Source organism: Monodelphis domestica, chromosome 1, assembly GCF_027887165.1.
Source record: "Monodelphis domestica isolate mMonDom1 chromosome 1, mMonDom1.pri, whole genome shotgun sequence".
Classification (NCBI taxonomy): Eukaryota; Metazoa; Chordata; class Mammalia; order Didelphimorphia; family Didelphidae; genus Monodelphis; species Monodelphis domestica.
Window position 1 is genome coordinate 213,519,733 of NC_077227.1, and position 17,897 is coordinate 213,537,629.

Sequence of the window (17,897 nt, forward strand, 5' to 3'; positions counted from 1 at the left end):
TAACATTTTTATTAGTTGTTTTACTGTTTTGAAGTGAGCCATTCATGAGCTAAATTGTAGGACTTTTTTCTCCAATACATTTGTAACACTGGTTAGAAAATGATCTCAAACCAAAAGTTTATATCTTTAATTTATTCACTACCTTTCCAAAGACTAGTTATTCTAATTATTCACTAGGCTGAACAAAAGAGACAAAAGGCTTTATATTATGGCTTGAGAGCCTGAAGGCTATTTTGAGATTTCTGTGTTGTAACATGTTGCAAAGTCCATGCTTTTGGTTATTTTATATCACAAAACTATATTTCATCTACTTTGGTGTAAACTAGATTTCAGAGAATTATGTAGAGACTAAGTAAGTAGAAGCTAAATCATATGCTTTAAAAGTATGGGGTATCTTTGGGCCTTGAACAGTCACTTCAAGGAATGAGTACCCATTAGAGTAGAATAGGATTACTCAGCAGCTCTGAGAACTCAAACTGATGTTAAGCATTATAAATTTATATGGGTGAAATCAACTTGATTTAATTTCCTTCCCAAGGGATACTCAACAATTTTGGTTTAGAAAGAGACTTAAGTTGTTTTCTTTTCTTTCTTTCTTTTTTTTTTTGGTATCTAGCTTTTAGCATGGTGCCTGTCACATAGTATGTGCTAAATAAATGCTTGTTGAATTAAATTGAAATCATGGTTGAGAAAAAGCTGGTAGAGGAAGAAGGGAGGAAAAAATAGATTTTAGGATAGTGACTTGCAGAGTATTAAAATGTAGACTGGGTTGAGTTTAAGAATAAAAATGTAAGTTACAAGTCAATATTGATTTGGGAAGATGATCTGGGAGTAAAGCTGAAAGATTTTACATTATAGTGAAGGTGAAAAGTAGATTAAATGAAAATTAGAAAGGTAGGAAATAGGACATTTTGATCAAAGTAGAATTTTGAATCAAAGTTTAGCATCTTAAAGATAATATAGTTTTTTGAAACATTAAGGACTAAGGTAGAAAAAGATAACTAAGAGGGAATTAAAAGAAAAGTCATCAGAGCTGAGGAGACTGAAAAACTTCCTTGCATGTTTTTCTTTTTTAGACTAGACCCAATTTTTCATTTGTGTAGGGTTCTCACAGGCAGGATCTTCCCTTACCAATGCAGATTCCTTATAATCTTTGAGGGTTGCCTAGAACACCGAAAAGTTAAATGACTTGTTCAGAGCCATATGACTAGTATATTCTATAGGTAGTCTTAAAGTCTTTCTGAACTCTTAAGATAAGCGCTCTATCATCTAAGCTTTCTCTCTCTGCCTTGCACATGGTAAGTATGTATTTTTTAGTTTGAATTTTCATGCAGAATTTTAGTGTGTTTTGTAGTTTCATTTTACTCCAATCTTTTCTAGGACCAGCTACAAGTACTTTGCAATTGTAGAAGTATTTTATGGCACTGTAGCACACTTAGAATATAGCATATACCTCTAGGAATCACTCTTTGAGGATAGTATAGAGGTCATACAGTTCTTTCAGATTCTCATTTTAAATGCCTAATCAGCTTTGAATTCCTTTCTAAGTAACCAAGCCTTCTACTTTCACTCAGTGTATTCTGTTAGCAACTTATAAAATGCCACCATCGGGGGCAATTAGGTAGCACTGTGGATAAACACTTAGCCTGGAGTTGGGAGGTCCTGGGTTCAAATTTGGCTTCATTCATGTCTTAGCTGTGTGACCCTGGGCAAGTCACTTAACCTTAGTTGCTTAGCCCTTGCTACTCCTCTGTCTAACAATTGATATTAAGACAGAAGGTAAGGGTTGGGGGGTGGGGGGATTGCCAGTCCTTCAACATTGTTCTGTGGAACCAGCCTGAGCCTATACTTTAACCTGATTTTTGGACAGCTCATTAACAGCTTTTTAACAACTCATATAAAAAGTACTTCGCAGAAATGGTTTAAAGAAAATTGCGAAGATGCTAATGATAATCCTTAAAATGGCCAATATGTCATTGTTGGACCAGTAAAAAATATTGAAATGGTCAGAAATATTGTTTTATCAGGTAAATACACATCTGTGAGTATGATTGAAGCAGGGTTAAATTTTTTCTTGTTTTTTTTTTTTGTATGTGTATTGCCTTCTTTTTCAAATCTATCTTGCCCCTTCCTTACATAGAGAATCATCCTTTATGGCAAAGAATTGGAAAAGGGAGGGGCAGGAAGCAGCATCTTAGTAAAACTAACTCAACATATCAGCTAGTCCAACAGTATATGCATTATCCTACCTACAATAGTCTCTCATTCCTGCAAAAAAAAAAGGCAATGCATTTCTTCAGGGCCAAACTTTTAACAATTATAATTATACTGTATTAAGTATTTCTTTTGGTTGTTTCTATTTGTTTTACTAAATTTATATATTGCTTTCCTGGTTTTACTTCATGTGGCATTCATTTATATGCCTCACCATGCTTCTGTATTCATCATATCTTATGATTCAGTAATATTCCATTCATCTTCTTCAGCTTATTTAGTCATTGTCCATTCATTTTGACATCTACAGTATTTTGTTTCCAGAAACCACAAAAAGTACTGCTATAAATATTTTGGTATGTGTTTGACTTTTTGTCTTTAATTTCATCTTGGGGAATGTGCCTAGCAGTGGGATCTTGATCAGTTAAATGCAGATAAACAGAGATTTAACACTTTGTTAGATTTAAAATAGTTTTGAGCGTTAAATAGTTGTAGATAAGAGAGTGGGAGCCATAAAATGTGATAATTAAAATGTTTGGGAGCAAGGGAAATATATAACAATTATGACCACTGAAATATGTTTTCTACTGTGTCTTGGTTTTATATAAATATAAGATGGTCACCAGGGAATATATTCCCAATTTATGAATATGCCCAAGCCAACTGGGTTTTATAGAGAAATTTAATTTATAATACACTGATTAATCAATAGAAAAAGAGAGAAAGTAAGAAAGGAATAAGAATGAAGGGCCTCAAGCCAATAAGGCCTAGACCTCAGTCCTAAGAGATAAATCAGTCAGTTGGTTTTATCACTCACCCAAGATCTCTCTAGGTAAGGCTTCTCATGCCAACCTCAGGCTCCACCTTCAAGAGAGCCTCCTTTCAAGAAATGTTTTCAGAGAATCCTCCTCCTGACTCCTCCTGAGTTCTCCTTCCACAGCCTCCTTCAAGACCTCTCCAGGAGCTCTCCCTCCAGGAGCTCTCTCCTCTCAGACCTCCTTCAGAGCATCAACCCTCCCAGACCCCGCTATCTTTAAGCCAAAAATCTAAGTTCCCTCCCCTCAGTTCTCCCATCTACCAATCACTGTCAATCTCTCCCCTCTGCCAATGGTGGCTCTAGCTTAACCCAGGACCGCCCAGAGGTCTGCCCCCTTTGCACATGTCTGTTGAAGGTCATATTCTCAAATAATTAAATCTTGATCTTTGCTGCAGCCCTTCCTAAATCCTGTTACTCTGAGTAGGGTGGAGATTGTAGTTTCCAAGACCTGGTTCTGTCATTCCAAGTATCTCTATTGTATCAATTCTAAAATCAATCATGACTCAAAGAACTTCCTGTTCTATGCTTAAGCATAGGTCAAAGCCCTTTCCATTGCTTAGCAAAGGGTTTCTGTCCTAAAGTAGTCTTAAGTAGGGAGGAGAAGGATCCTCCCATGCCAAGGAGTTTCATATTCCAATAGAGTTCTTACTATCAGTAGTAAATTTTTTCAAGTATGAAATTTCCCAATGGGGAAATTTCCAACATCCATAAGTCTAAGAAATTTTAAGGTTTACAACTTGAACATTGAAATGTTTAGAAAAAACTCATGGCATTTGATACCATCATAGATTTAGATCTGGACGGGATCTTAAGGGCCATCATGTCAAATATTTCTCATTTTACAAATGACAAAACTAAAGTCCAGAGAGGTTAAGTGACTTGTCCAAAGTCACATAGATATTAAGCGAATAAAGCAGGATTTGAACATCTGGCTACAAATTCATTATTATTTCCACTGTAGCAATGGGAAACTAGATGAAATTATTATTATTTTAAAACTCTTAACCTTCTGTCTTTAAAATCAATACCAAGTATTCATTCCAAGGCAGAAGAATAGGAGAAAGACTATGCAGTGGGGATGAAGTGACTTGCCCAGGGTCATATAGCTAGAAAGTGTCTGAGGTCTTAACTATCTTTTAAAGAAAAATAATGAAGGCAAGTAGAGGTGGCTCAGTGGATAGAGAGCCAGGCCTGGAGACAGGAGATCCAGGGTTTGACATTTCCTAGAAGTATGCCCCTGGGCAAGCCACTCAATCCCAGTTGCCTAGCCTTTACCCTTCTGCCTTGGAACCCATACATAGAATCTACTATAAGACAGAAGATAAGGATTTTTAACAGAAAAAAAAGGAAAAATAGTATCAGTGATAAAACATGCCATTTTATCTCCAATGTGATCCAGAATCAAAGCCTCAAAGTTTGCATAGAAAATACTAGCATTCCGAACACCAAGGAAAATAAGCATGCCAAAATCAATAATGTTGAGTCTTTACTTAGACATCAATATTTTTGTTTGGACAGACTTTTTTTTTCTCTCACAAAGTCAATCAAATTTGTTACATAGACATATAGGAGATTTATTGAAAAAATGGGGAGAGGGGAAGTTAATTATTGTAGGGTAATTGGTTTTTTAAACTAAAAGCAATTTCTCAGTTCACAATGCATTTTTAAAGAAACCCTTACCTCTTGTCTTAGAATCTTAGAATTGGTTCCAAGGCAGAAAAGCAGGAAGGTCTAGGCAGTTGGGGTTAAGTGACTTGCCCAGGGTCATACAGCTGTGAAGTATCTGAGGCCAGATTTAAACTGAAGACCTTCCAGCGCCAAGCCTAGCACTCTTATCTAGTGAACAACATGACTCTCCAACAGTGTACTTTTTGCAAAATATTCTTAATCAAAAATTGATCTGATTAGCCTTAATAATTTACATTAATCAGTATACTTGACTCCATATTCTTTTTTGAATATCAGAGTTAAAATCAAAGGAGAAAGATTTGCCTCTTTTGGGGATTTTCAACAGAATGTGATGCAGCCTTTGAAATCAGTATCAAAAATGTTTTAAGTCATAGCAGCATTATTGAAATAAGAACAGGCAGTTTGTGGCTTGTGAATAGGTTATGTTCCTGAGTTCTTTTGTAAGATAATTGTCTGAAACTTGGAACACATTTACCCACCTAGAAACAATTTTACAAATGCTGGTTAGATTTCTAGCCCAATACCCAAAGCATATTTATATGTGAACCTGGGGACCATGTAGAGTGGAAATCTTTTATGTTTCCCTTGTTGGTAAGATAAATGTGAATTGGATGACTACTCAATTACATGAATTTATATGTGGTTGAAAATACTCAAAGAGCATTGATTAATGGATTGATATAAATATGGAAGGAAAGTCTTTAGTAGCACACCAAAGACTCTTGTTAAGTCTGTACAATATATACTCTTAATGTCTTGAGTGAAGACATAGAGAGCATGTTTAGAAAATTTCTGCCCAACACAAAACTCAGAGAAATAACTAATATTAGATAATAGACTCAGGATTTTCATTTATTTAATTATTTTAACCCTTACCTTCCATCTTAGAATCAATACTGTGTATTGGTTCCAAGGCAGAAGAGAGAGTGGTAAGGGCTAGGCAATGGGGGTCAAGTGACTTGCCCAGGGTCATACAGCTGGGAAGTGTCTGAGGCCAGATTTGAACCTAGGACCTCCCATCTCTAGGCCTGACTCTCAATCCACTAAGCTACCCAGCTGCCCCCAGACTCAGAATTTTCAAAGATCTTGATAGGTCCAAATCTAGAAAAATGGATTTTAAAAGGAATAAATGTGAAAAAAAATCAAGCAATTCATATGAAAAGAACTTAGGTATTTTATTTGAAAATGAGTCTGTTGTGAGTCAACATTTTGATGAGGCAAAGTTCTCAGCTTGAGAGAATGAGAGAAGGGGAAGCCATAGGAGGTTTGAGAAGGGAAGAAAATATATTGGAAAAGCTGCTTTGGAAAGGAGGATAGAAAGTTAATAAGACAAGTATAACAGGATTGCCTACCAGTACTAAGGGCCCCGTTGAGGATGTATAAGATAAATGTGTATTGGATCTAATTAGAACAGTTGTGTAGCTTCTTCCACTTTTGTTCAAGTTGCGCAGATGTAGGAATGAAAGTGATATATAGTGGTAGTGATCCTAGGCTGAGGCATAATAAAAATATGATCAGGCCAGGAACTCAAGAGAGAACAGTGTAGAGTTTAACTAGTTCACCGAAGAGTTAAGTTGAGGAATAGAAGAGAGAGTAGCTAGTGTAAGGGTGATGATGTCCTGGGAGACAATTGAGAGGTTGAGAGTTTGAAGTATAAGAGGTTGAGAAGTTTGAGTTTGGTTGAGAGAGGGTTGAGAGTTTGAGAATATGGCATGGATGAAGAACAAGGTTTGATAAGGGAATGCAAAGGGGAAAGGTAGAAAGCCAATAGATCATGGTCAAATTAGAGAATTTTTAGAATTCCTTACCAAATGGTAGTGATGCATTTGTGATGATAGGATTTGAGTTTGACCATCTTTGTGTGTGACTAAAATGGACTGGAGTAGGAGGTATGGGAAGTGAAGAGGTTAAGGAACTGAGTGGTTAGTATGTTTGAGGGATTTTCAGTGTGTATGTTGAAGCTCCTAAATATGAGGGCATGAATTGGGGAAGAGAAATAACAATATTCATTGAAGAAGGAGGGGGAAATTACTTGACAGTCTGTAGACAACAGCTACTAGCATTTTAATTGGGTTTTAGATATCATTTGTAAGAATCTTAAAGGAGGATTTTAATGGAAGTAGCATTGGAAAAGAATCATTCCAACTCCACTGGCTTGTCCATTGAACCTAGAAGAATGAGGAAAGGGACAATCAACTGGAAAGAGTAGCCAGCAAAAAGATGACCAGATTTTGATAGCTAGAAGATGGAAGGAGTGGGAAAGGAAAATATTTTGGATTAAAATAAGTTTTCTGCTTATGGAATAGGCATTCCAGAGGGCACAGTGAAATAGAAAAGTGGTGTTTGCTTAGAATTTAATTCTGTTGAGAACAATGAGAGTAAGGGATAGGGAATGGAATTTGGGTGAGGATCTCTGAAATGAATGAGGTTTTACCAGGCATGAGAATATTCATCATTGAGTGGAAGGTGCTACTTCTTGTCAGAGGACTATGGAGGTTGGACTGGACACAAGTGGAGCCCTAGATGGAAGGCAGATGATCAGATGGGAGGCTTCATTTCATGGTTTCCTCTACATTCTGAAGGCGCAGGATTAGGCAGGAAACTGGAACAGGAGATAGAAGGCCCATTTTCCACTGACTGTCTTCTGCCATTCCTCTCAAGGAATAAGCATGTCAAGAGATTGCTCCTTTTTGGATGGGACTTAATTCACAGCCAGGTTGGAGGATGGGTCTGGCAGCAGGAGGTAGAAGTTGCCTTGTATTGACACAGATGGAAGTTGCTCCTCTGGGCTCTAGCAGTTTCTTCCTTCAGGGAACAATCTCAGCAGGAGATAGAAAATGCAGTGTTCTCTTTGAAATATTGTTAGATAAAAAATATTTGAAGGGATTGGGTAGATTCATCCTGAAAAAGGAGAGGTAATGTCTGAGAGGTAGCGTGGTATTTTAGAAAATTACTTGAATCTTAAGATGCCATGCGAAACATAACCTGCTCTGTGACCTTGAGCAAATGACTTCATCTCTCTGTACCTCAATATTCACATTTAAAAATGAGGAGATTGAGGTAGCTGTTTCTCAGATTCCCTTCCAGCTGTTATATTATCCTACACACATTTTTAATGTCTTTTAATGTCCTAAATCCTTAAAGGACCATCATGTATTAAGAGTGCTTAGATTTATTCTTTGTCACTCCCCATATCAGAAATAGGACCAAAGGGCAGAAATTACTGGAAAATAAAATTTTATCTCAATATAGTACAGAATTTTCTGATAATCAGGTCCTTCCAAAAATGACAAGGACTTTTTTTTAAATAAGATAGTGACTTTACTGGAATTTTAGAAGTAAGCAAGAAGAATAATGTGGGGTATTGCAAAGGAGATATATTTCAACAGTCTTTTATCGCCCCTTGGGCATAGTTCCAAATAGCCCTCCAGAATGTTTGGATCATTTCACAACTATACCAGCAGTGCTTTAATGTCCCAACTTTACCACATCCTGTCCAGCATTCATTACTTTCCTTTGCTGTCATGTTAGCCAATCTGCTAGGTGTGAGGTGATACCTCAGAGTTGTTTTGATTTGCATCTTTGATTATAAGAGATTTAGAACACTTTTTCATGTGAATTACCTTCCCTGTCTCTTTTGACTAGATCTATTTCTACTTTGGCTTTGTCAGATATGATGATTGTGACTCCTGCCTTCTCTTTCTCAGTTGATGCCGAATAGATTTTACTCCATCCACTTACTTTTACCCTATATGTGTCTACCTTCCTCATGTGTGTTTCTCGTAGACAGCATATTGTAGGATTTTAGTTTCTAGTCCACTCTATTCGGTTGCATTTTATGGGTGAGTTTATTCCATTCACATTCAGAGTTATGATTACCAGCTGTGTATTTCTCAGCCTTTTGATTTCCACTCCTAGTCCTGCCCTTTCTTCTTTTACTATTTTCTTCTACACCAGTGTTCTGTTTTTAGTCAGTCCCCCTAATTCTCACCCTTATTTTGCTTCCCTTTCTGCCCCCCTCCTTTCTTATTCCCCTCTTATTTTTTACAGTCTTTTTAAACTACCCTCTCTCACCCTCCCTTGTATTGCTTCCCTCCCCACCAGTCCTTATGTTACCCTTCTACTTCCTTATAGGTTTCAAATCAATTCTCTGCCCCAATGTATTTGATTGTTCTTCCCTCTTCAAGTCAGTTTCAATGCATGTAAAAATTGAGTATTTCTTATCTCCAACCTCTTTACCTTTCCAGTGTATTGATGTTCTCCCCCCCTCCCACCATATACTTCTTTGTGACATGTAAATATATCCCATTTTGTTTCTTTTTCCATTTCTCTTAGGTTTAACCTCTTTTTTAAAACTCCAGTTGTATATATATATATATATATCTAATATATATATATGTATGTGTGTGTGTATGTGTATGTCTATACACTTATATATTTATGCATACATATATTTATATACATATTTATGTCTTGGCCTTTCATGCTATACAATTTGTCACTGTTTCCTCCAAGTATAATGCTTCTAGCTACCCAGGTGATAACAATTTTTAAGAATGACCAATATCCTCTTTTCTTGTAGGGATACATATCATTTTAACTTATTGGGTCCCTTAAAAAAAGTTTTTTTTGTTTTTGTTTTTTCCCCCTTTCTTAATTACCTTTTGATGATTCTCTTGAGTTCTATGTTTGGGCATCAAATTTTCCGGTTAGGTCTGATCTTTACGAAGGCTTGGAATTCTTCTATTTTCTTAAATGACCATACTTTCCCTTGTAAGAATATAGTCAGTTTTGCTGGGTAGTTGATTCTTGGTTGTAGACCTAGTTCCCTTGCTTTCTGGAATATCATATTCTATACCTTTTGGTCCCTCAGTGTAGATGCAGCCAGATTCTGTTTTATCCTCACTGTAGTTCCATGATATCTGAATGACTTCTTCTTAGCAGTTTGTAATATTTTTTCCTTGGTCTGGTAGTTCTTGAATTTGGCTATTACATTCCTGGGTGTTGTCAGTTGGAGGTGATGTGTGGATTCTTTTAATCTCCACTTTTACCTCTTTTTCTTTAGAATGTTGGGGCAGTTTTCATGGATAATTTCCTGTAGGATGATGTCCAGGCTTTTTCTTTTGTCATGGTCTTCTGGTAGACCAATAATTCTGAAGTTGTCTCTCCTGGACCGATTTTCTAAATCTTCTATTTTGTGAATGCGGTGTTTCATATTTTTCCTCAATTTTTTCAATCTTTTGATTTTGTTTTACAGTTTCTTTCTGCCTTGTGAAGTTGCTTGCTTCTAATTCTTGTATTCTGGTTTTTAAAGACTGAATTTCATCCCTGGCTTTTTGGTCATCCTTCTCCTTCTGGTCTGATTTTGTTTGGAGGTCATATTTCATCTTCTTTGCCTCATCTTTCATTTTCTCTGCCTCATCTTTCATCTCCTTTGCCTCATTTTCCAGCTGATTAATTTTGGCTTTCAAGACACTATTTTCTCATTTTAGTTCAAGTACCTCTGTTTCCAGATGACTTATCTTGCTTTTTAAGTTCTTTTCCCAATTGTCTTCAGCCTCTCTTAATTGTGTTTTGAATTGTATTTTGAGTTCTTCCAAAGTCTGTGTCCAATTCACTGGAGTTTCTGTGTTTTTGCTTGGTATTCCTTGATCCTCCTCTGTTACATTTGCCCTTTGTTCGTTGCCTAGATAGAAGCTGTTGATTATAATTTCATTTTTCTTTTTCTCTTGTTTGCTCATGTTTTCCCCTTCTTTTCCCCCTATAGTTGGCTGTAGTCTTGGTCCTCTCATTATTTGCTGGGTCTGTGGGTTTGGGCTTTTCTGTCAACCTTCACCCTTGGAGCTTAGCAAGGCTATCATATCAGTCTGTGGGGGAGGGGTATTGGAGCTTGTGCTTCCCTGCCCTCTGAATGCTTGGATTAAGCCCAGTGGAGTTGAACTTGCAGAGCTAGATGTGCCCTGAGGCCAAAACCTCAGGAAGGGGTTGGTGGAAATATGGAGTGTCTCAGGTATGATTGGGCTGCCGCCTTTGAGATTCTCCTCCAGCTGCCTCCCCGCCACCTGTGTTCAAAGCCCTGAGCCTGGCACAGTTTTTCCCGCAAGGTTCTCCCTCTAGACTAGACTCTTTGCCCACCCAGATATTCCAGCCAGTGCTGGAGGCTCAGTACTGTAGGTGGGGGAGGGGTTCTGGGACCTTCCTTCTTTCTTCCCCATAAACCTGAGTGTTCTCAAATTCAGGCTTTTGGGGGGCGTACCTTTTAAATTGCATCCATCAGAGGGTTCCTTAGCTCTGTCCTGTTGTTAGATTTGGTTTTCAGTCCCCTAGGAACATTTTATTTTTAATTGGTATGGAAGGGTTTTCAGAAGTCTGAACTTTTGCTGCCTCTATGCCACCATCTTGACTCCCCCTCCCCCTCACTGGACTTTCTGTTGTATCTTTCTCCATGAAATTGACAAATACTTTTGGTGAATATACCCTACAATCTATTGATATTAATGATCAGTAGCAAGCCTTTCAAGACATCATTTTACTCTGTTAAATCAAATGCCTCTTATAGCAAATAAATAATATATCTAGTGACAGCTCACAAATTCTTACTGTGGCATATAGATATTCTTATAAAAATTTTATGTAGTTGGGAAAACAGGCATATAAAGGGTAGTAATATTCTCTGAGTTCATGCTTTCTGGCATTAAGAAGGTCCAAGATTTTTTCCATACTGTCACTTTTAATGCTGATATTTCTTTTCATGCCATTATTATCTTCTTTTCCTTCAGATACCTTATAATACCTTAATACTCTTGTAATTATATTACCTCCAGCATAATCACTCTTCTTTATATTTATATTTATATATATATATATATATATATATATCCAGTCCAGTCTGACTCCTTTTCCCACCTTTAGTACCTTTTCTACTGTTAATAAGCTGCAATCATCAGCATGAAAAGATCATCATATTGTCATGCAGACTTTTTAAAAAGATAAATGCTTATGAGTAGTACTGCAATACACAGTATCCATATTCCCCATCAAATAAAATTTCTTATAGCTTTTGGGCATATAGTATAATACAACCCACACTGCCAACTCTATTTGTGAACTATACTCCTATTTGGCTACAACTTTCTTCTTCCAGTTTCATTTATGGAAGAATGTCAAGACTTACATGGTTATCACCTTTAGCAGTATGCCCACTTATTAGTCATTGGGCAAAGATCTCACATTAGAGTACTAGTAATCCAATTGAAGGATTTAGACATTCTGAAAACTATGCTTCATAGCATCTTTTGCTTCCCTTCCTACCACTTTGCTACTGTTATTGCAAAAGCAGAAGGCATTCACACAGGCTTTGTTTTATTGTATGCCATGGTCAAAAAAAATTCTTCATCAAATAACTAGTCTGCTGGTAATAAATATTTCTTTTTGAGGTTAGCTAGGTTAATTCTCAGAAATTAGACTTGGTTTCTAACAGGTGCCATAACTTAAAGTATTTCTGGCATGGTAGAAACTACCATAGATTGTACTCTGGTGGCATAGCCTTCAAGATTGCAGGCTTGCTGAGGTGGTTCAGTGGATAGAGCACAGACCTGGAATTAGGAGGATCTGTGTTCAAATGTGGCCTCAGACGTCTTAGCTGTGTGACCAAGTCATTTAACCCCAATTGCCTAGCCCTTTCCACTCTTCTATCTTAGAATCAATACTTAGTATCAATTCTGAGGTATGGATTAAAACAAAAAGACCCCAGAGTTATCCTATAGGTGGTACTAGATTAGAAGCAGAAAAGCAAATCAGTGGAATCAAAACTTATAAATATACACAATATATGTATTAATCAAAAAACCTAAGAAATTAAAACTACTAGAAAAGACTTGGAGGAAAGGATTCAAAATAAAATCAAAGCACAAAATGGCTGTAACAGTGTAAACAAAGTAAATATAAGGAGGCAACACAAATGTCATCTGTGTTAGTACTGTATTGTCTTATGTAAAAGTGTACATGCCTCTTTTCTCTTAACAGTTGATAAACATTTGAGGAAGTGTACTTTTTAAGTGGGTTTGTTTAGATTTTATATCAAGTTTGTGTTGCATAAAAAAATATCTGTTAACAAATAACAGAAAAAAAGAAATGTTTCTCTAATCCCATCACAACTCTTAAAACAATAGGTAATATCTGTATTTATTGGGCATTTCAGTATATTAACTTTTACCAAATAACAGAGATTTGTATCTTGGAGCTTTTGAAACAGGCAAAAGCTGAGGTTTTTATTGCACGTTTTTACAGAGCCATTTATGAGGAACAGAAGTTATGTGTTAGATTAGAATGATAAGGATTCTAGGCAGAGATATGCATAACTAAACAGCAAAAGTCAGAACTTTTACTCCCAAGTAGGAAAGGTAAAGCTATTCCACTAGATATGCCTCATGAATGTTTGTGTACAAGTTAGGGTTATGGTAACAAATAAAATTGGTGGTCTTGATGCTCTTTGCCTATTTACATATATATTTTATATATATCCATTCAGAAATAAAATTTAAATTAAGAAGTGATTTCTAAGAGTAGGTACATCTTCATTTGTAACATATGGCATTTTAAGAAAACATTGATAGTGCTTGCTTTCTGAATGGGAGGCAGAAAAGGAAGGGAGCTAAGAATTGGGAACTCAAAAAAATTTTAATGAATTTTAGGGACAACTAAGTTGCTCAGTAAATAGAGAGCTGGGCCTGGAATTGGAGGTCCTGGTTTCAAATTTGGCCTCACACACTTCCTACCTGTGTGACCCTGGGCAAGTCACTTAAACCCTATTTCCTAGCCTTTGTTGCTCTTTGACCTTGAAACTGATACTTAATCAGTTCTAATTCCAAGATACAGATATGAATCAGCATCAATTCTAAGACAGAAGGTAAAGGTGTTTTTTTTCATGAATGTTAAAAAATGTTTACATGTACTTGGAAGAAAATGAAATACTTTGAAATATTTAAAAATAAAACATTTATAGCACATATGTAGGATTATACAAATTCTTAGCACATTTTATACTTTATATGATGTATCAAAGATTAATATTTAATTACTCCTTTGGGAACTGGTTATATGCAAAATATATTTTTAGTATTGAAGATAATTTTCTGTCATGCCTATGATGTCAAACTTTGTACTAAATTATTTATCATTGCATTGTATTACCTGTTTTGCTACTTGATAGATCATTTTACACCACAGTCTTACTGTTGCAGAGGGGGAAAACATCTCTTCAGCATGTCTGATGACTACTAAGAAGGGTAACTTGCTTTTGACCCAATTTTGACTTGTCCTTATAGCTTTTAATATTTTCTCAGAGATAGCTAAATTAATTTTCACACATAGCCATGAATTTTGAATATAAATGTAGATTTTTTCTTTCATATACTTATCTACTTCTCTGGTTTTCATTCTTTCAAATAACTTAAGAAAGGAGAACTTTTGAAAAATGTTTTACTGGAATATGAGACTAATCTTTTACTAGCAAACAGTAACAATAGGGTATTTTTTTTTTAAAGAATAGATTTATCAACTAAATTTCTGTAATCTTTCTAGAACCACCCAAAATGTATGGAAATATTAGTTAACTGATTTCTCTCATACCGACATTAACATTTAGGACAAATGTTGTCAACATTAGTTTAAAGGTGTAATGGCTGGTTCATTATGGTGCCCAATATACATTATATTGATAATGTCTCTCTAAGGCATCATAGAGTAGTGGAATGAATACAAGAGTTGACATCAGATGATCTGGGTTCTAATTAGGATTTTGATATATATCAGATATATATCAGTGACAATATCATTTGTATCTTATCTCTCAACTTCTGTCTGTTTTCTAATCAATGAAAAGGAAATAAGGTTGTCATAAGAAGTGCTTTGTAAACCTAAAAAACTACAAAAGTAAATTATTATTATTGTTATTTTCTATATATTTCAAAATTAGGTTCACCATCCTTATCTTCACCTATTGGGTTCCCTTGCTTCTTTTATGTGCTAATTATATCCCATCTTCTCCAAGAAACCTTTTCCAACCCCATTTAATTCTAGTACCTCCTTAGTTTTTTTCTGTTTTCCCTATGTAGAGCTTATATGTATATATTTGTTTATTGTTTCCTCCCATTATATTATGAGCTCCCTGAAGCCAAAGACTGTTATTTGTACTCTTTTTGTATCCTCAGCAGTTAGTACAATATCTGGTACATAGTAGGTACTTAATAAATGCTTATTTATTGGTTGATCAATTATTAAAAATCATATTAAAGTAGTTGTAATTTTGCAAATTTGAGTATCCATTTTAAAAGTAGTATATATTAAACTGTGCTTCTGCTTGCTTTAAAATGTTTTCATAAAACCCTAAATTATGCTTTCTTCTCCATTTAAAAAAATATTTTGTTTTATTGCAGATACTTGTATTTAAGTCTACTAACTGAATTTTAATGAGAAGAATCCTAGCTGTCACTCTGTAAGTTTTCAATTGTGGTTTAAAAAGAAAGAAGATTATTTGCAAGGAATGGAACTGGCTCACAGCTTATTGCTGAATGAAGAAGCATATAATCAACTTGGAGAAGTTCAGAAGGCAGAGTTTGTTTTTGAGTGGTTGAAATTTTTAGAGAAAGTTTTACTAGCAACCAGCAGGGTATGTAAATTTAAGAAAATCATTACTTTTTAAAAATTTCCAGCTAGCCTTTTCTTGATTTTCTTACTGTTGCTCATGGTCTTATAAATGCACAATGTATGCCACTTTTTAGAATTTTTGTATTAATTATATAGGTATGTAGTGTGGTGGCCAGAAAAGGAAGGCCTTTCTATTTGTGTCAGGGTGTCAGCCAACTACATATTTCACTGAAGTGGTTACAGTTCTGAATATATCTTAAAATATTTCTAAAAAGATAAACTCTTATAACTCTGTGATGAAGTAGTCTTATATTTCTCTCATAAAAAGAAATTTATTTTATATTGTAATTAGTAGATAGTTTGTCACATAAAAAGATGTAAAGAAATAAACCAGAATTTAAAATTGTGTTTAAAAAATTAAAGATTTTTGACTGTCCTCTCCTACTTTACAAGGTATACCCAAAGTCTTAGTTCAAAGATACTTTGATAAGTGCCTACTGCAGAACATTTCAATAGGAATACTTCTGGTATTTCTTTTTTTTTTGTATGTAAGATTTTTGATCATATGAAAAAATCTCTCTTTTTACATATTGTAAAATATTTTAAACATTTAAACAAGAGTTTTATGTTTTATCAAAGGTTTTTTCTGCATCTAATATTATTGTATATCATTTTTCTCATCAGTTGGATTTATTATATTGCTTTTCCTAATATTAAACCCATCTTTTTCATTCTATTCACAAACCCAATCTAGTCCCAATAGAAATCTTTTTAGATATACCTCTATATTCTATTTGCAAGACTTTTATTGATATTTTTATGTTAGTGTTTACTAATCATATTGATCAATAGGATTTTTTCCTGTTTATTATTATGAACCTGACAAAAATCAACAAACACAAACATTTACCTATAAAAGGAGAGTGTTTTAAAAGACTGCATTTGAAACCATAAATCTCATTACATACAACTTTGGTATTTTGGGTGTAGATTTCAAATTTAACATAGTAGTTTCTTTTACTAGAGGCAGCTTGGTGGCACAGTGAAATAGAGCTCTGGGGCTGGAGTCAAGAAGATCTAAATTCAAATCTAATCTCAGATGCATCCTAACAGTGTGACTTTGGGCCTTATCTTGTTTCCTTAGTTGCCTTAATAATAATAATACAAGTGTAAACAAAGGAAGAAAAAAATAGGCATAGACTTTGTAGTAGATAAATTACTCTATTAAGAATGTATTTAATTTCCAACTTCAAAATAACTTGTTTGGCAAAAATGAAAGCCTTAGCCACAATATTATCAAGTCACAAAGAATGATGGGAGGAAGAATCTCTTAGGACCATGGTGGTAAGCCTGTGGCATGTATGCCAGAGCCCTCTCTGTGGGTCCACACAACATCACCCAGCACAGAGTTCATCAGAGTTCATTACTAACTAGAAAGCCAGAAAGCTGAAGGACCAGGCTGCTTCCCTCCCCCTCCCCTGAGGACATTTCTCACATCACCCGCCCCTCTAAAAGGTTTGCCATCACTTTATTAGGGTATAAGCATAGCAAAGTTATTTTGCTTCATGAGCAAAAGATGCATATTTATTGCATATTTAAATTTATAAAAATAATGAGTTTAAGATATTGAATTTAAAAATATGAGACATTTATAGACTCATATTACTTTTTAATTGTTTTTTTGTTAATTTTATTTCTAGGCTGACATAAGGGAGAAACAGAAGAGGATTGTTGAGCAACTCATATCTTTGTTAAACAGCTCTCCAGGGCCACCTACCCGAAAACTTCTTGCTCAGAACTTAGCTATCCTTTATAGTATTGGAGATACATTCTCCGTTTATCAAACAATTGATAAATGTAATGAACTCATTCGTAGCAAAGATGATTCTCCAAGCTATCTTCCCACAAAACTGTAAGTTGAATATTAAACAACATAAAACAGAAGAATATTATGTGATATTCTTTGTGACATGCTTAAATTGTTTGAAAAATGGATTCAAAACTCAATGCAAATTCAAATTGACATCCTTTTAAAAAATGTCTCTTAAAGATTTTATAGGCTTTATTTGAAGGTTGAGAATATTAGGAAAGTTGAGAAAATAAGCTATTTTCATATATTGTGTTTAATATACTTGAATGGCATGTTGTAAACTCTGGGTTTGGTGAATCTGTATAGCATTTAAAATACATAGGTGATTTCTTAGTGAAGGAGAAGTTTGAATAAATTGCTCACATTTTGGAAGGACAGTAATTTTAGAATAGTAGTTCCCATCTCTTAAGTTATTTTCTTGACTTCAACAAATTACATTGTATTGGAGGAAAAATTGCTACTTTAAAAGTTTCTGAAAATAAACAGTTCACCATTATACTGTTTTTCTCCCCATTAAGAAGATTCAGCGGGGGCAGCTGGGTAGCTAGCTCGGTGGATTGAGAGCTAGCTCTAGAGACAGGAGGTCCTAGGTTCAAATCTGGCCTCAGACATTTCCCAGCTGTGTGACCCTGGGCAAGTCACTTGACCCCCATTGCCTAG

General features: G+C 35.2%; 1 protein-coding gene across 16 annotated transcripts in view; it reads left to right on the top strand.

Moving 5' to 3' along the window:
- Nucleotides 1–17,897, top strand: part of HEATR5A (HEAT repeat containing 5A) — a 186,207-nt gene that overhangs the window by 18,914 nt on the left and 149,396 nt on the right. For 14 of the 16 annotated variants that reach the window (XM_056810409.1, XM_056810414.1, XM_056810416.1 and 11 more), the window contains exons 2-3: nucleotides 15,157–15,389; nucleotides 17,068–17,279. In XM_056810409.1, coding sequence (XP_056666387.1) covers nucleotides 15,264–15,389; nucleotides 17,068–17,279 — 338 coding nt within the window. In that variant the 5' untranslated portion in view covers nucleotides 15,157–15,263. Of the gene's footprint in view, nucleotides 1–13,781; nucleotides 14,008–15,156; nucleotides 15,390–17,067; nucleotides 17,280–17,897 lie in introns of those variants that run through there. The other 2 variants (XM_056810407.1, XM_056810411.1) reach the window with 2 other exon arrangements.